The following is a 17,363-nucleotide window of genomic DNA, read 5'->3' on the forward strand; positions in this document are numbered from 1 at the left end:
TATGTCAGTAAAGTAGACTTCAGTCTTTTATCAAAAAAATCATGGAAGAAACCAAACCACCCATTGGTAGAAAAAGAATAGAGAAAATATCCATACTCCAAGGAAAAAGGATTGGGACAAAATTTATAATAATCAGAGTAGAAAAAGCTATATACTGTATTTTCAAATGAAGGTAAAAGACAAAAGATAGTATGAAAGATCTTCATGGTGGTTGAGATAACCCGAAAAAAATATGCCATGAGTTTAAATGTATACAAAACATTTAAACATCTACCTGGACTACAAATTTATGGATTTAAATTTAAATAAGAAAATTGTATAACATATTGGATAAACTTCTAATAATGTCGTTAAACAAACAAACCAGGAAATCAAACGTAAGTGAAAATTCATGAGCATAGGTTTTACACTATAATCATTTGCCAATACCAAATTCAAATGAAGAAAATTTGCAGTTTTGAAAGAGACCAAATTGGTGAAGGTAGAAGCACATCACTTGAAAAATATTTTAATTTATGTTTTTTTATCCTTTAACTGCCATGAATGTGGAGAGTGTCCCTATCTTAAAATGAAACACTTAATTTCCTCTGATCTTGTACACATGAGGAACATATCAAATGTTCAGTGTAAATCCAAGAAGGCGCCAGAAGGCTCTGTTGCCTACATCGGAGAGAGGCGGTGGGGGAGGAGGGTGATGCGGTGTGTGCTGGGGGCTGAGCTAAGTTTCTCCCTCAGTGCTCATAGAAAGACAGGCTGCTCTCACTTACATAATGTCCACATGTACACATCTGACCAGGCCAGGACAGTGGGGGGTAGCCACTTGGAGTGGCTGAAGGTTGATGATGATGATGAGGATGATTATCATTATTATGATGCGGACCCTCTGGGAAGGATTGAATCCAAATTAAGAGACAACTGCATGATCCAATTGGTCATCCAGTGTAATGATCACCCCCACCCCTTTATCTTTCATTCATTTTTTAAATTTACAACTATATTTGTTCATTGTATATTTATTTCAGAATTGGTTGTGTATATTAGGAACTATAGACACATGGATCTTTTTAAAAGAAGGCACTAATGTCACTTTTAAATGACATGTATTATCTCAGTGAAGATTTGGAACGAACTATTGAAATCTATGGATCAGGGTGTCCAAAATGAAGGTTTTGCTTTCAATGGGATTCAAGGGGTTGCCATGGTAACTCCAGTAAGAGGCAGAAATGCAATGCAGATGGTTCACGTGAACATGAAAATAGCAAAGTAACAATATTGTTGAATTTTGTTTTGCTGCTAACCTATGTAGCAGCAGTAGTAGTAGTACTGTAACGGCTGTTGCACTCTCCTTGCCTTTTCCCTACAGCCTTTCTAGTGCATCTGTTTCGGCACAATGTAGGTCAGCGGACACCAAGTGCACTCGCCTGGCACGCAAGATGACCCAAGACATGACAGGAGAATCTCTTGAGATGGGAATGGATCAACGGTTACTGGTACATTTTTGGAATGATTCTGTCAAACTATGTTGCTAAAATGAGAATAGGGAACATATGTATCCAGAGTGATGACGATATTCTATCAAAATAATGATTCCCAAAGATACGTTACTAAAACATCACTATGTTAACCAAATGTTGTTAACATACGTAGATGTAGATATATGATGTGACATGATGATATGCTACTAAAATGTGGATGTTAATAAATAGGTAGGTACTATGTCAAAAAGAGAAATCATTGTTACGTATTTTAGCAAAAGGAAGGTTTTGGAGACACATTGCTAATATCAAGATGCAGAAACATATTTCTAAGTATGATGGGAATAAAAATAAGGCTATAGTGTATATATTGCAAAATGGAAAGACAATGTGGGAAGATATGTTACCAAGATAAATTACTAGAACAATAACACAGAAAGGTATGTTTCTAAAAATTATTGTATTTAAGATTAAAATATGTCGCTAAAATGACAAGGTAGATATTTTATCAATAAAATCCCATGACTAAACATTGAAGTTACTGCTAGGTAAATATGCTGTGTAAAAGAAAAATATAGGAAGCTATGAAAATGACATCACAGATAGATACGTTGCTAACATTCCAATATGCAACGTTAAATGTTCGTATATGTCAAGATTCGGCTTAACGGTAGGACAAAATGAGTGCATGTCAGAAATATTTCTAAAATGCTTTTAAGAGAGATGATTAAAATCACAAATCTTTCTTTTTTAGCCCCAAATCAAGAATTCTCGAAAAAGCGGAGACACCAATGGTGTTGCCTGTGCCATCTATGCCGGTCACTCCGTCTATCCGCCCAGCCGCTCGCCCGTCGTGGACCAGCTGTCGGGCCTCGACGGGGATGTACAAACAGATGGGCGGGGTGGACACCAGGGAGGACGCCAGAGAGAACGAGAGAGGAGGTTTGACCCACATAACGCAGCCGCCTGGCAGTATTTATAGACCAAAGTGTCCTAATTGGCGGGCCACTGGGAGACGGCGACAGCCTTGCTACCCTTCTCCTTGCCCTTCACTTCTCAAACGTTACCCTCGTGTCACACAGTCCTTCTCCTTCTTGCCCTTTTATGGTACCGCGCAATCTCACTTGTCTGTCCCAAGTGGTCTTTAAGACATGCTCAAAAGTTCAGGAAAAAAAGTTTTCGGACAAGATCTATTGATTTGGTCCCGTGTCTAACACCACCTGGCAAGGTAAGATTCAACGTATAGACACCTATCAACACATGATATGTTGTAAAAAATAGGGAGATATGTTTGTACAAACGTATATACGTGAAGGAAGGATATGTAGTCAAAAAGATAATATGCAATGATATGTCAGTATGACAGTACGGAAAATGATATGACAATAAGAAATGAATTTGGACTCACGTAGAAAGTACTCTGAGGCGTCGGCCTCGTAGTCGGCGTCCTCTGGGAAGTGATCGATCTGTTTGCACATGCCTTTGAAGGAACCTGGCAGACATAAAAAAGCAACAAAAATATAATTCAAACTTTAAAGGTGACCTTGCTTTATGATCTTTTTCACATTATTTATATTTGATGTCATTTCATCAGGTTTGCAAAGCAGAGATGCCCAATTTGATAAATACAAGATAAAGACCGTAATAAGTAATAGTAAACCACAAAAAATGCACATGTATGCATTTATGTATATACGTACTCTATTTGCATGGTAGCATTCCTATAGAGAAACATTGTTTGCAGGCAATTTTCACAAAATGGGCCTGAATATGGTAAAATCCTAATTCCGAAAAGCTTAGGGATTTCTCCCCAAATAAGTTGAAGGCATTTATAAACTCGCCTGAGTTTAGCTGACTTTATTCAGATTTGCATGTCAAAAAGACATTGGTAAGATGCCTTTCTTCTTCAGTGCTCCCGAGACGAGTGGGCTTGGAGAAAGTATGAAGTTGGCCGTCACTTGCATTAGAAGGAACAATGTCAACTTTTTCAATCTGTACCTTTGCAGAGTGGTTTGATTAACAATAATGATTGTCATCAAATCACAAACCACATACTGTTGATGACGCATTTCATCAAGGTCACACATACATCTTAGCTTAATGCACCAAACAGTTAGAAAAAAAATGGAATCTGGCGAGGTCACCCTTAAAATTAGGAATCAATGAAACATCCCTTAGATGACGTCTCACTTAAACTGTGATTTGCACTCATAGTCCCACGTGAAATCGATGGATCAATCCACTGCTGTGTGTGTGTTTTCTTCACACTTCTCTTCAGCGCGTCACGACGCTACAGACATGTTTTCAGCTTAGTGCTAATCCCACAGCCTCTTTGAAAGACTCACTTCATTATTAAATAAGAATTAGGACAAGCAGATCATATAAGCAGAGCAGAGCTCAGCAGTAGGGTGAAATAAAGTATCCGGCAGTTTTAGAACCCTTCTTAAACAGGCTTCTAACTACCTTTGATTGGCCGTTGACTTGTATCTAATGTTTTTTCAATACGTATGGAATGGTGGCGAAATTGATGATACAAATTGTAAATGGCAAATGAAAAGTACTTATCGAACGCATTTACCATTTACACGTTTTACTGTGCCCCGAGCACTTTACATTAGATTCACCCATTTACGCACATAAAGGTATCGTTAGTCTAATAGCATAATTGGGCAGGTCATATGTGAACATTTTCGGAAAACAAGGGAAAACTACATTTAATGAGTTTTATCAAGTTAACATTGTTAACTGAACTGAGGGAGTTCACATCTTACATTATCAAGTTTATGGGCAATTCCATGTGTGAAGTCAGGCAGAGTGTTTAAGCTCATTTGTCTGGGTGTTGCACTCCCATTGTGGGGCCCTTAAAATGAACAAAATTGAGTTTAAGTTGTTAACTCGTTTTGGAGTTTTCCATCAAAACTTGGAAATTTAGGTGAATTGGACTGACTTTTCATATTCAATTCTGCCAACTTTTTAAAAGAAAGTTGGCAGAATTGAATTTTTTTTTTTTTAATTATGTTCAATATCAAAGTGGAAAACGGAAAATATCTATATATTTATTTTTTGATTTTACAAAATGCTTTTTGAACTAAGAACACAAAAGAAAAAATTGGATTAAAAAATTGCAATGATTGATTTAAACAAAGGGAACATCAGGAAATGTAATGTACATCTATAACCATTTGAATTTGATCCTAAAACAGAAAGTCCGCACAAAATGATGCAGCGGGCCAGATTTGGCCCCAGGGCCGCCACTTTTACACCTTGCGCTATGCTATATGGCCATGTCATTAGTGGCATAGGGGTCAGCCAACAAGCTGCCCTCTGATTGGCTCAGGTCATCAAGGTCTCATTCTATCGGTTTTAATCATTGCAGTAAAAGGCTTAAACGATAAGTGAATGATGGAAGTGTCCTGGTGGGGCTCACAATAATAATATGTGCTCCATGTTTGATAGCTTGTGCATCATTTAACAGCACATTGATGTGATGATGATCATATGGACACTGCATGGAAACAGATTATGCACTGCAAAGTAATGCAGTATAGAGCAATGTAGGTCATTCACAAAGCTAAAAGCAAGACTTTCTCCATTTTGGACTATTTTTGTTGGTCAGAAAAAAGAAAAAAAAAAACTATACGATAATACCAAACCGTTTTAAAAGGACGAAACTGAACGATACGTTGCTAAAACGACAATACATAAAGATACCCACCCTCCTGAATTATACACAAGCCGGGAGCGCAATGACAAGTTTCCATAAAAAGCTCGTCATCATCTGTGTATGCATTTCACACCTCAGGAGGCTGCTAAGTCGTCGCTGCGTTCCCGTCCTGCGTCGGACATGTCGCCCACATGAACGCCTCGTGTTGTCTCTGAATACTTTATACAAAGTGGCCTTGTGTGGCCTACCGGAGTGAGAAAACACAGTAATGCTTTTTTCCCCCTAGCTTTTCAAAAGTAGGTTTAGTACTCATATCCTCACTCCACTAATATGCTTTGTGGCGGACACGGTTAACTCTGTAAAACTATTTTGTGTGAAGTATAATTAAAATTTTACAATTACAGTTTTCTTAAATGGTCATTAAAATTCAAAAGAAAAAAAATCCTGTCCATCTATTCAGTTAGGAAATGGAATCACATCCTGTTAAAAAGGAAATTCCACATAAAGCTAAGCACTTACAATTTTGCATTAGAAAAGTCTTGCATCGCTATTTTTTACTTTTATTTTCTTGTCTGTTACTAATGATATTTAAAATAATAACAGTACTTTAAAAGGCAAAATTAGATATTTTAGTTTTCTCAATGTTCCAGCATCATCATATAGAAGAAATTTAACTACCTAAATCATAGGTGTTAAAGTGGTGGCTCGGGGGCCAAATCTGGCCCGCCGCATCATTTTGTGTGGCCCGAGAAAGTAAATCATGAGTGCCGACTTTCTGGTTTAGGATCAAATTAAAATGATAGATATAGATGTATATTATATTTCCTGATTTTCCCCCTTTTAAATCAATAATTGAAATGTTTTTAAAACAATTTTTTCCTGTGTTTTTAGTTCAAAAATCATTTTGTAAAATAAAAAAATATATAAAAATATTTTCTGTTTTCCACTTTAATATGGCACATAACTAAAGAAAAATTGGTTTCCTTTTGAAATTGATTAAAAGAGATTTTCCCTTACTAAGAAAAAAAAAGCTCAAATAAACAGTTTTAATTATCTATAAAAATGGAATATTTAGGGCTTTTAATCCAGTTATGTTAATCCATTTATAAAAAAATCTAAATACTATATCTAAAATGGTCCGGCGCACGTGAAATCAAGTTGACGTTAAAGCGGCCCGCGAACCAACCCGAGTCTGACACCCTTGACCTAGATGGACAAAAAAAATGTCACTCTGTTTCAGAATCAGGAATTTTGTAGGAAATTATACATAAGGATAATTGATATTCTACTTTTATCCATTAAAATATTATAACAGAACATTTTTAACTCAGACCAAATCTTTGTTTTCTATAGTTTAAGCATTTGGACTCTAGAAAAATTTCCTTTTCCAGTCTTCCCTTTCTATGTCTTCATTCCAAATTAATGGCAAAGGATATTTTGATGACCTCCATGTCAAAGAATGCTAGCAAGCTCACACTACCTTCTCTTATAACCCAAATTTACTAAAATCATGTTTGGCTTGATGTCTTTTTGGCAGTCAGCATATGCTCGTTTATATCACGGCAATCAACACATTACATTGCATCGCACTTAATGTGTACGTTGGTTTAATGTTTCCTTGCTTTATTTTATGCCTTTTAAAGCCTTTGGCCTCTAAAAGCCTTTGACATTGACTATTAAAATAGGCAAGGTGAAGTGCCCACAGGACTTTTAAAGTGAATTTAATGAAAATTAATAGCCAGCACAGACTTTAGATTACCTAGAAAAATACACATATAGATGAATTATAGCAACGGTTTTGAAAGTGTTTGCAGTTAGGGTCAATGCCAATTCTTCCCTTGACCCTGTAATTTGCTGCTTAACCTAAATTTAAAAGCTGGAACATAAAATATGGAAAAAGTCAAGTCATTTAAATATATTCCTTGTAATCTCTTAACCTATGCTTGGCTTTGATTTGTTAAGAGGGGATGGAAATGTTTTCTTCTGGACTAAAAAAAACATTTGGAGACGCAGCAGGGTGATTACGTGTTCTTGTTGTTTTTAATCCTGACACACTTTTATGACACTATGAATACACACTCCTCTTACTTTGATCTGAATGGCCCTAATTTGTCCATCGACTCACTTGAGCTTGAATTAATGGTGGATATTAGGTGGAAGGCTACTTCTATTGTGCATTGAGCTCCATTGCAGTAAGAAAATACTGTATACTGCTGATTACACTCTTTATGTTTGTATCCTTGGAGCTTAATCTTCAAGTGGTAAAATAAAAGTCCCTATTCAGAGACATAAATTGTTACCTAATCCCAAAACCCATGTAGAAATAATGTTTTACTTTCTTTTTCAAAATACTTCATTGAGAACAATAATTGTGTGATTGTGTATTTTTTTTATTTTCATCCAACTTCTCAAGAAAGTTATCATGAACAGCTTGAGATTAGGTAATCATGTTTACTACAAGTAAATCCACAAAAAATCAGTGGCCGGAAAGTCACAGATTTTTTTTTTTCAATGCAAGTGCCCATTTTAGAATCATTAAGGTGGGAGGGCAACCTTTATAAATTATCTTGGCCCCAAAACCACTTACTTAACTTAGAAAAATCTAATTTCATAAGCATGTCTGGTATAGATAGAAACATTAATACGCCTTGGAAAATCATAATTGAAAAGACAAAGGAAGTCATTTTGTGTCGACCCTACTTGAAGGTAACATTTCTACGAGTCCTTCAAAGTCAAACATGCCCTACATATTTTGTCTCATTCCTTTCCAAATCAAACAATGTTAATCAGACAGCTGCTGAATTGTAATATGTTTCTATCTTTTTTTCCAAATGGAATCCGCTCCATTCAGCTATGTGAAATCTTGAGCTCATGTTTTTCATGAGTACACCCTTAAACAAGCCTCAAGAATCTCGGAAAAAATTAGGTTCTAGCATGTTTTAATATTCTCTGGGCAACATAAACTTTGGTCAGTATGTATGTCTAAAATGAATAGAGGCACAAAAAAAGTCTAATAAGTCATCCAATCAAAAATTCAGGAGCATTTAAGGTTCAATCCAGAGTCAAATCCTAAACTCTCAAAAATAATGTTTATCTTGGGCAATATAGGTTAAGTAAAAAAAAAAGATTATGATGACTACACTCAAATTAATTCATTCATTTTCAGACCCGCTCATCATCACGAAGAGGCAAACAAGCATTCACACTTACACTTACACCTACCAACAATATAAATGTCCAATAAGTGGATTGTCTTTGAAAATTAAATAAATGTCTTTAGGCACAAAATGTCTCTGGGAATATTTAAGATACAAAGCAGGTCAGATAGCCACGCTTCTGTAGTAGTAGTGGGTTCGCAGTTCACATATCACAACAGGTTACAATGAGTGTGTGTTCGACGAATAACACCGCCAAGTCCAGGTGTGTGTCTTTGAATGTGCGCCGTCAGCCATGTTTGACAGGTTCGGCCGTCACAAGAACGCCAGGAGGTTTCGTTATTTGTGTGTGTGTAAGGAACGCAGTAGGGGGGTACAAGTGTAAGTGAAGGGAGGTCTGGGTTGGCAAGAGGCGGGGTTGGGGGCGGTAGAAGGGGGGCTATGACTCATCCACTGCATGGGCCTCTGGTTCATTGCTCTGCCTGGCTCACTCGCTGCATAGCAACGGCTGTTCAAAGGCTCAAATAGGTCCATGGCAACCAGCGCCGATAGTGTAGTGGCCTGTGAAGGTTTTTCATGTGATGTCACTGCGCTTCCGCCCAAATAGTATGCCACCATTTTGACTGTCTACCATTCACATTACTTGAATTTGGGTGGTATGTCCATTGTGTGTGGAATTCAAAAATGGTTACTGTATTCTTTGGCGTATAAGTCGCACCAGATCCAAAAACATAAAAAGTCGCCCTGTAGTATATGATGCATTTTTAGGGAGAATTTGATTTGATAGAGATCAAGAAGAAACAATTTATAACAACAACCGATAAAATGGCTGAGGTAAAAATCTATAAACATAACATTTTAATAGTTATACAGACTGCTATAGGCTGAACAGCAAAGCATTAGTGTTAACAAAACTTTCACTCATTTTCATTACCAAAAAAAAATCAGATAACTATGAAAAAAAGAGTGATTCATGATTTAAAAAATACACTAAATAAGCACTGCCTGAAAAGACAAAAAAAGACTGCAATTATGTTTTAAAATAACCATTTGGCCATGTTTCCAGAGGATTCTCCAAAAACGAATTCGTCCTCAAGACTTTGACGCTCTGTAATTAAATTTAAATCATGTATTCTTGATGAAGTAAAATAAGTTACAATACATTCGAATTTGTCTCATTCAGTGTAGACCAGGCGTAGAAATGATGACTCGCCACAAGACCCAAGCCTCCACAACCAGTCTTATTTTTTTCCCTCCCACCTTCTTCCACCTTCTTTCTCTTCCCACTCTCACCAGACATTTTTTTATGCCTCATCCTCCCCTTCAATCCTATGTTATCCTTTTCCTCACCCCATCATTCGCTTGCTGACTGTTTCTTCTGAGTATTTTTTTTAATCTTCTTGAGAGGGACGTGGATTTATGTATGTCTGAAACGTATGCACGCACTTCGACGAAGGATTCTTTTGACGGCGATGCAATGGCAGACACTGCAGGGCTAAAATATGCGATTAATATAAGACTAATCACAAAATATCTGACATTAGTCTCATTGATTGACACGAAATTGTATGGACATGTTTGTCGTAGCAAGACTCAACCTTTCCTGACCAAGGATTTGAACAGGCAGACGGCCATTTTGGTTTGATGCAGCCATTTTGAATGAATTCACTCAATAAAACCCATAAACGATGCATCCCACCCACTCTACACTGAATTTGAACCTTTCCCTTAAGTGTAAAACCAATAGGTACAAATATAGTTTTGCTCCCTCTGTGATTAAAGAACAGAACAATATGGTGGGGTAGTTTTATTTACATGTTTATTTTATGTTTATCTTTTTTTATGGATCCTTGTCAGGTGCATTTGTCTGATTTGACTGCTTTTCAGTGGTCTGCAGTCCTTGTTTTTTTATTGACTTGTGCCATTGGTCCCAGTTATTAGTAATGTGCAGTCTGTGTATACTATAACCTGTTATTTATTTGATGTTCGTGTATATTTTTACTAGTTTATCTGCAACTAAATCTACCTTGGTGTATGAATAAAGTCACTATAACTTACTGTACTTTACCAGCAGGAAGTTAAAACAAAGTAGAACACAAAATGATAGATAAAAGAAACGTATGGACCTGATGTGTGAAAGTGAACCGCAAGCCTGATGTTTTATGTGAAGCAACCATTTTGGCCAAATCCAGTTATTAAGTGAAAGCTACAAAAAATAAAATAAAATCAGGCCACTGCACCATTTTGTCCAATCGAGACAAAATTGAAGAACATGTCTATCCTAAAAGGATGAAAACAAATCTCAGGGATTCTATTTTTAATTGTAAAATGATTCCATTTTGATTGTAAGCAGCTGATGGAATTTTCGGAACAATTTGTCAGTTTTTACTGATCCGCATGAAACTAATTGGACATGTTTATCATTCAAAGAGGTGGAGAAAAGTGTCAACCAAAACTAAACTAGAAGACCTTCATTTTAGTTTAGTTAGCTGTAGTTTTGGGCCTTTCTCTCAGTGCATTTTTTAACTAAACACTTTTAGAGGTCAAGGTATTGAATATATGCAAAACGGGTTCCTTTTCATCCTGTTGTCGGTTTATCGTTTTTGCGCGAGGTTTCAGCTGACTCGGCACTCGACAGTTCAAAGCTGATTAATCTATTGATTATACATTCATGTGTTGAGTCGGTAAAACATCAAAAAGTTATTGAGCGGTCTTTTGTCACGTGAAGGGCAGGACTGCATCCTGTTGCTTGATTCTTTTTGTTATTTTCTTGTAAATAACACCTCAAGTCTACCATTAGAAAATAAGTCCAGTATTTGTTTCACTACAGAGAGGCTTCAGGTCCTGATATTTATTTTAAGATTTGGCTACAATCGTTTGATTTTAGTTTCTTTATTCAAGCATTTTTTTGACCTCTTCACCTCTTTCCTGTTCTCCTCTTTGCTCTCATGCTTTCTCACTTTATTCGATTCTGCACCCACATTCGCTAGTGGCCAATTAATCATACCAGCAAGTGTGTGAGAGAGAGGGAGACAGAGTGAGAGAGAGAGGGAGTGAGAGAGATCTTATGACACCTTCACAGAATTTTAGTCATTGTTGGTGCTCTTGTTTGTGGCTGACTAAACTAAACTGTTGTCAAAGTAATTGTGGTGGCGCCCCTGCTGGATTCACCAGGTATCCTCCCTCCGCTATCAAATATTATTGTTACTATGAAAAAAAGATGTCCAGGCAGCATCTACTCACTAATAATGAATACCTATATAATATTATATTCCATTTTAAGTCCCAAGTTTGTATTTTTTTTATAATATCCATGATTTTATAATCCTCATGAGAGGCACAAGAGAGCTGGAGCTTAATCCTACTGACTATAAACAACCGGGTACAGTCGGAACTGGCCGTCAGCCAATTGCGGGGCACACATAGACGCCTACCACACTCACAATCACACCTACTGTACAGATCATTTAGATTTCAGTCACGACGCCATGCTTGTATTGGGAGGAAACTGGAGTATCCAGATAAAACCCTTGCAGGCAATGGGAGGATATGCAAACTCCAACTCAACCCAGGGATTGACCCTTTGATCGCAAAAAAGGGGCGTCATGAGGCGTCTAAGAAAGGAACTGCCAAAACTCACACATTAACATCCCCAACCCAGTGATTTGTGTCTTTAGACATGTATTGGAATCATGCTGACATGTCAAGGTCCGTCAAATAACTCGTTGGCTGCCATTGCCTGTGATGGACGACCATTCTATTATATCCAGGAGATCTAGCAGTAAACTAATACTGTCATTTTCAATTTGGATCCCCAATTTGTTGTTATATATTCATTTGGAATATATTTTAAATAATCATATTCATACGATGTAATTTAATGAAATACACGCATTGATGTTTCGTAAGCTTTAAATGTGTGTGTATGTTTGTGTACAAGCTTGGATGTTGTGTCCTACTGAGTGCATCATTGGCAATCAATGAGCTAATGTAATGTCTCATGTTACACATACACACTCTTTTGTGACTCATGTAGCTTACATCGTACCTCATCAGCGTATGTGCACTCTACTTCTTATTTACATCTTTAAAGTTGGGGGAGGGCTATAGAAAAGCAACACACAAAATGATGACATTAGGATATGTCTGGACCGATATTGGTAGTACGGCTTTATTTTGATCCTTTTTACAGTATATTAGATCGTATTAACTCACGATAGCTCAGGTATGATAAGTAGACTGATTCGTGTATAGCGTTCCACCTTCACGGAATTCAAATCGCTTTGACACGATATCATCTTTCACCTATTCATGACACATCGTCAAGAGCAATCTAGGATTCAGCATCTTGCTCAAGGATACTTAGACGAGGTTGCCAGGTAGGGAAATCGAACCCGCATCCCCTGGGTTAGGGAAGGACTACACTACCGCTGAGCCACACCGCCACAAAGAAAAACAACTGAAATTGGATGCTAATGTTTAGATGCAGATGCAATGACGGTATTTCTTTTTTGTGGTCACCAACAATGAGTGTATCCAGATAGAGTTCTGCAAGCATATACACACACACACAGACACACACACAGAGGTCACTCCCTTTGGCTGCAGGATGACGGCACAGGCAGCCTGTCAGCACCTTCCCGCCAAGCGTTAAAGAGGGCGCATGAAGGTGCCAGAAAAGCACACAAACACGAGCACACACAACACTGCCACGTGAAGCAACTGCAAGCATCAGGTGACAGTACTGTGATGCCACAAGGATGCTTCATCCGCTTTCTGGCTTTGCTTTGGGAACAATATAGAGTCGAATTCACAATTTTGAAGGCGTTAATATATTTATATTTTTGTATTCATAACCTTTTGGATGTCCTTGTTTGACTGATGTGTGCCATTTTTTAAAGAATACAATGGATTGAGCCGGCCTTTATGTTAACATGTGCAGAATGTGGTTGAGTATTTAAATGGACAGGCTAGTCCATGAAATTGATGTTGCCAGGTTGGCAGCATGTTTCTCCAAAACCCGTAGTATGTACCTCTGATCATTAATTTTTATTTGTTTTTTTCCCATATTACACGGCAGAAACGTTAAATTGTTTTTTCTTCTTCTTTGATTTGCTAAACAAGGTTATTTTCGTTAGGAGGAACATGACAAAGGCGACAAGGCATTACTTTTGTTTTCCTTGCAATATGTCCTTGTCATGTTCTTCCTGTGTCCTCTTGTACTTGTTGTATTTGTTCTGACTCCTGACTGATTTTGTTGCTAGTGTTTTTCTCATTTGTAAGTTGATGTTTTGGTATTTTCTGGTGGTCCGTTAGGTAAATCCAATTCTTTACTTTTAAATTTTGGTTATATTTTCAGTCCAGCACATACTGCTACTGCTTTAGGGGTCCAACCAAAGAAATATGACATGCTCGTAAATACTAATTTTCAACTGATCACAACCACCCCAAAACATCCAAATGATAGCAGTGTAAGCTGTTTGAGTGTGCAATAAAAAGTGGGTGAAGTTTAGGGGAGAAAAAAGAAGGAGCACATAAAAGACATTGTGTTGTCTCCACAGCTTAAAAAGAGTTTAACCTTGTGAGGTTCACTGGCTTCAGATGTCCTCTGTAGGAAGAATGATGAACACAGACACACACATTCGCACACGCACGCTCACATCTCATTCCCAGAAACATATCTGCTGTCACACACAGGGCGGCAGCGTGATGGAGATTAATAGCGGCACTTAGAGCCCGCTGAGCTCCACCTGTTACAGGCTGCAAGCCCCCGAGGCTCCCGTGCTGGCCGCCTTGGAACCACACAATGGGTGGGGGATAGATCTATGAAGGAATGGTCCGTCAGACTTAGCAGCTTGGCCACCGAGGCGGGACAATCCAAAAAGGAATGCGTGTGGAGTAAAACCATGCCATTCAAAATTCACTAAATTGTCAATTTAAACATTTTCTTGACCGAATGATTACAAAACTACAGGGAAATTGGTTTCTATATTCACAGAAATCACGAAATCAAGTGGATTTATTACTCTATTGTCCGGATGTCCACAAAAAGTGCCTTTGTCTTCAATGTTTGAACAAATGCCCTCTAATGCGTAATTCATATTTGATGTTTAGAAAAAAAGTAGGAGTATTTGAGACTGGTATGTGTGTTGTTTTCTAAAATGCTGATTTTAAGTGTACATATAAAGATAAACGATGATCCCATAATCAAACGTGCAAGAACTGATGTTGTGCTATATGTAAAAGGGGCATTTGGAGGCTTAACTGTATTTGACGTTTGCATAAAATATATGAACAGTGGATAGGGAAAGTATTCAGACCCCTTGAAATAATTCATTCTCTCTGGAATTGCAGTCGTTTAGCTGCGTGCTTCAGGTTATTGTCCAGTTGAAAGGTGAACCTTCAGCCCCGTCTGAGGTCGTGAGCGCTCTGGAAGAGTTTTTCCTCCAGGATATGTCTGTACTTTGCAACATTCATTTTTCCGTCAAATGCAACTAGTGGTCTTGTTCCTGCAGCTGAAAAACAGTGCAGTGCCTGTTTTTCTCCACACAAACCGCTTAGAATTAACACCACAAAGTTCCATCTTAGTCTTATCAGACAAGGGAATCTTATTTGTTATACTCTGGGAGTCCCCCATGTGTTCTTTGGCAAACTCTATGCGAGCTTTCATGTGTCTTGCACTGACAAGAGGATTCCGTCGGGCCATTATGCCATAAATTGAATTGAATTGAATTGTAGTGATAGTTGATTTTGTGGTACTTTCTACCCATCTCCCTACTGTGTTTCTGGAGCTAAGCCACAATTATCTTTGGGTTATTCTTTACCTCTCTCTCAATAAAGGCTCTTGTGCCATGATTGGTTAGTTTAGCTGGACATGGTCTAGGAAGAGTTGTGGTTATTCCAAACTTCTTCCATTTGAGGATTATTTTGGACACTGTGCTCTTTGAAGCTTTAAGTATTGCGGAGATTCTTTGGAAATCTTGGCCATATCTGTGAGTTTTCACAATTCTTTTTCTGAGCTCCTTGCGTAGTCCCTTTGACCTCATAATTCCTATTTGCACTCTGAGCTGTAAGCAAGGTCTTCTATAGACAAATGTGTGTCTTTCCTAAGTCCAATCAATTTACTTTAAATAACTGGTTTTCAATAAAGGAGGAGAACCATTTCAAGGAGGATCAGAAAAAAATATATTTCAGTTTTTCTTGTGTTACTAGTGTCTTTAATTCTGTCCCCAAGATAAGGTGCTGGGTGTTCATTAATAAGAGAAACAAAAATGAAAATCAAATAAATGAACAAAAATAAATTAAATGTAGATATACTTTTTTTATTTTGCCAAATGGCTGCAATTCCGCAGCGAGTGAAACATTTCAAGGAGTCTGACTAATTTCTATACGCATTGTATGTTAGTAGGATTCAAGCCTCTACAATGTATTTTATTTTTCCAAAACATTTGCACATTAAGGTTTTCTATCAAGTACATGAACTACTTAAGACTACATTATCTGATGTTGACAAAAGGTGACATAATGCTAGATGCATTGAGAAGTTTAAATTGTCTTTGATGTTCATGAGCCTTGCACGAATACAAAAATATTGTCAACGAATTTAGCCTGATTTTTAAGATAGCACAGCATGCCTGGAGGATAGGGTGCGGGGGGTAACCTCTTTTCTACATTTTCCCTCTCTTCCTCAAACAGCTCACCCCGGTTCTTCCCTCTCATCTTTCCGCAGTGTTCACGGCAAGGATGTCACTTTAAAAACATTCCAGAAACATGCAGGTGAGGGGAAATAGCTGTGCCAGCAGGTTTTGTGCCACTTTGTTCACGTGACATCATAGACTATGACTAACTTTTGACTGGTAGCACTAGAAACAAATTCAAATAGAAACCCCAAAACTTGGCTACCATAGCACAATTCTGTGGCAGCTTTTCTACACTTTGAGAGCAATAGTACAAGAGAAGTATAAAGCGTTCTTGTGTTTGATATTCGGACAAACGGCATTTTTTTAACTTGGCCTGTTGAAGATGTGTCTTTGATGTTTAGAAACCTCTTTATTGTCTCCAATGTATACCAATGGTCTTTGATATTTACCAAGATTTAACCTTATATTCGCTTTGATGGTTCTCAAACTTTGTACGTTAGGCCCTCCGAAGCTATTCGGACAAACGGCATTTTTCTAACTTGGCCTGTTGAAGATGTGTCTTTGATGTTTAGAAACCTCTTTATTGTCTCCAATGTATACCAAGGGTCTTTGATGTTTACCAAGATTTAACCTTATATTCGCTTTGATGATACTCAAACTTTGTACGTTAGGCCCTCCGAAGCCTTTGTATTGGACTTAAGTTGAATCATAAAATGTCTTCAATGTTGAAATCAGTTTTAACAAGGCCTCTCTCAATATATGTTATGTGTTAGCAACCTACTAAGCGTGTACACCCACTGACTGGTCGCACTGATTGACGGACAGTCTCACCTTCCAGGCAGCAGGTCCTCCAGAGGCCCGAGTGCGTCATCACTTCCTCGTTCTTCTTGCTGGTCTCGTTCTCGTTGTTACTCTTGATCTTGCAGACACCACGTGAGTATAGCCAGTAGTCCGTGCCCACGGCGATGGTCATGAGACTAAAGGCGGCGAAGGCCCCCACTGTGGTCAGCAGCATCTGAACCCCGCGGTCAAAAACGCCCATGTTGCCGCATTCCACGAAGGGGGGGCCCCCTTTCCTCTTCACGTACAGGAAGTAAATATTTGTGAGTTTGCGTTGCCACGCCAGCTCGGAAAAGGGGGGGTGGGCAGCGGCGGTGGGGGGGCGGCGGTAGCGGGGGGCCGCTGGGGGGGCAGGGGAATTAGGGGAGCTCGGGGGAAATCGTATGGTTGGTTTTGGGTGGGGGGTCGCTGACCAGGTGAGAAATAAGAAAGACCCTCGAAGGGGGGGACGGGCTGGGGAGATGCGAGGGGGCGGTCAAAGAGTCGCCAAAGTGGAACAAGTAAGCGACCTACAAAAGTTGATCCCACAGGAGGGAGTCCTACTTTGGAAGGCCTCTAAAGGCTGAACCCCCTAAAACGGGATTGGGGC

General features: G+C 38.4%; 2 protein-coding genes across 3 annotated transcripts in view; one reads left to right on the forward strand and one right to left on the reverse strand.

Annotated features, from left to right (window-relative positions):
- The window catches only part of ift27 (intraflagellar transport 27 homolog (Chlamydomonas)), a 16,805-nt gene extending 13,788 nt beyond the window's left edge, over window positions 1-3,017 (forward strand). The window contains exons 8-9 of one of the 2 annotated variants that reach the window (XR_013300989.1): window positions 1,364-1,490; window positions 2,230-3,017. The gene's annotated coding sequence lies outside the window, so the exon portion shown is untranslated. Of the gene's footprint in view, window positions 1-1,363; window positions 1,491-2,229 lie in introns of those variants that run through there. The other variant, XR_013300990.1, reaches the window with a different exon arrangement.
- The window catches only part of cacng2b (calcium channel, voltage-dependent, gamma subunit 2b), a 24,592-nt gene extending 7,374 nt beyond the window's left edge, over window positions 1-17,218 (reverse strand). Inside the window, exons 1-2 of the mRNA XM_077604960.1 lie at window positions 16,766-17,218; window positions 2,884-2,967 (exon numbers count right to left, since the gene is read on the reverse strand). Of these exons, the coding sequence (XP_077461086.1) occupies window positions 2,884-2,967; window positions 16,766-16,976 (295 nt within the window). The 5' untranslated portion in view covers window positions 16,977-17,218. The remainder of the gene's footprint in view (window positions 1-2,883; window positions 2,968-16,765) is intronic.
- Window positions 17,219-17,363: the final 145 nt, after the last annotated feature.

This window comes from Stigmatopora argus, chromosome 7 (assembly GCF_051989625.1).
Source record: "Stigmatopora argus isolate UIUO_Sarg chromosome 7, RoL_Sarg_1.0, whole genome shotgun sequence".
NCBI classification, from domain to species: Eukaryota; Metazoa; Chordata; class Actinopteri; order Syngnathiformes; family Syngnathidae; genus Stigmatopora; species Stigmatopora argus.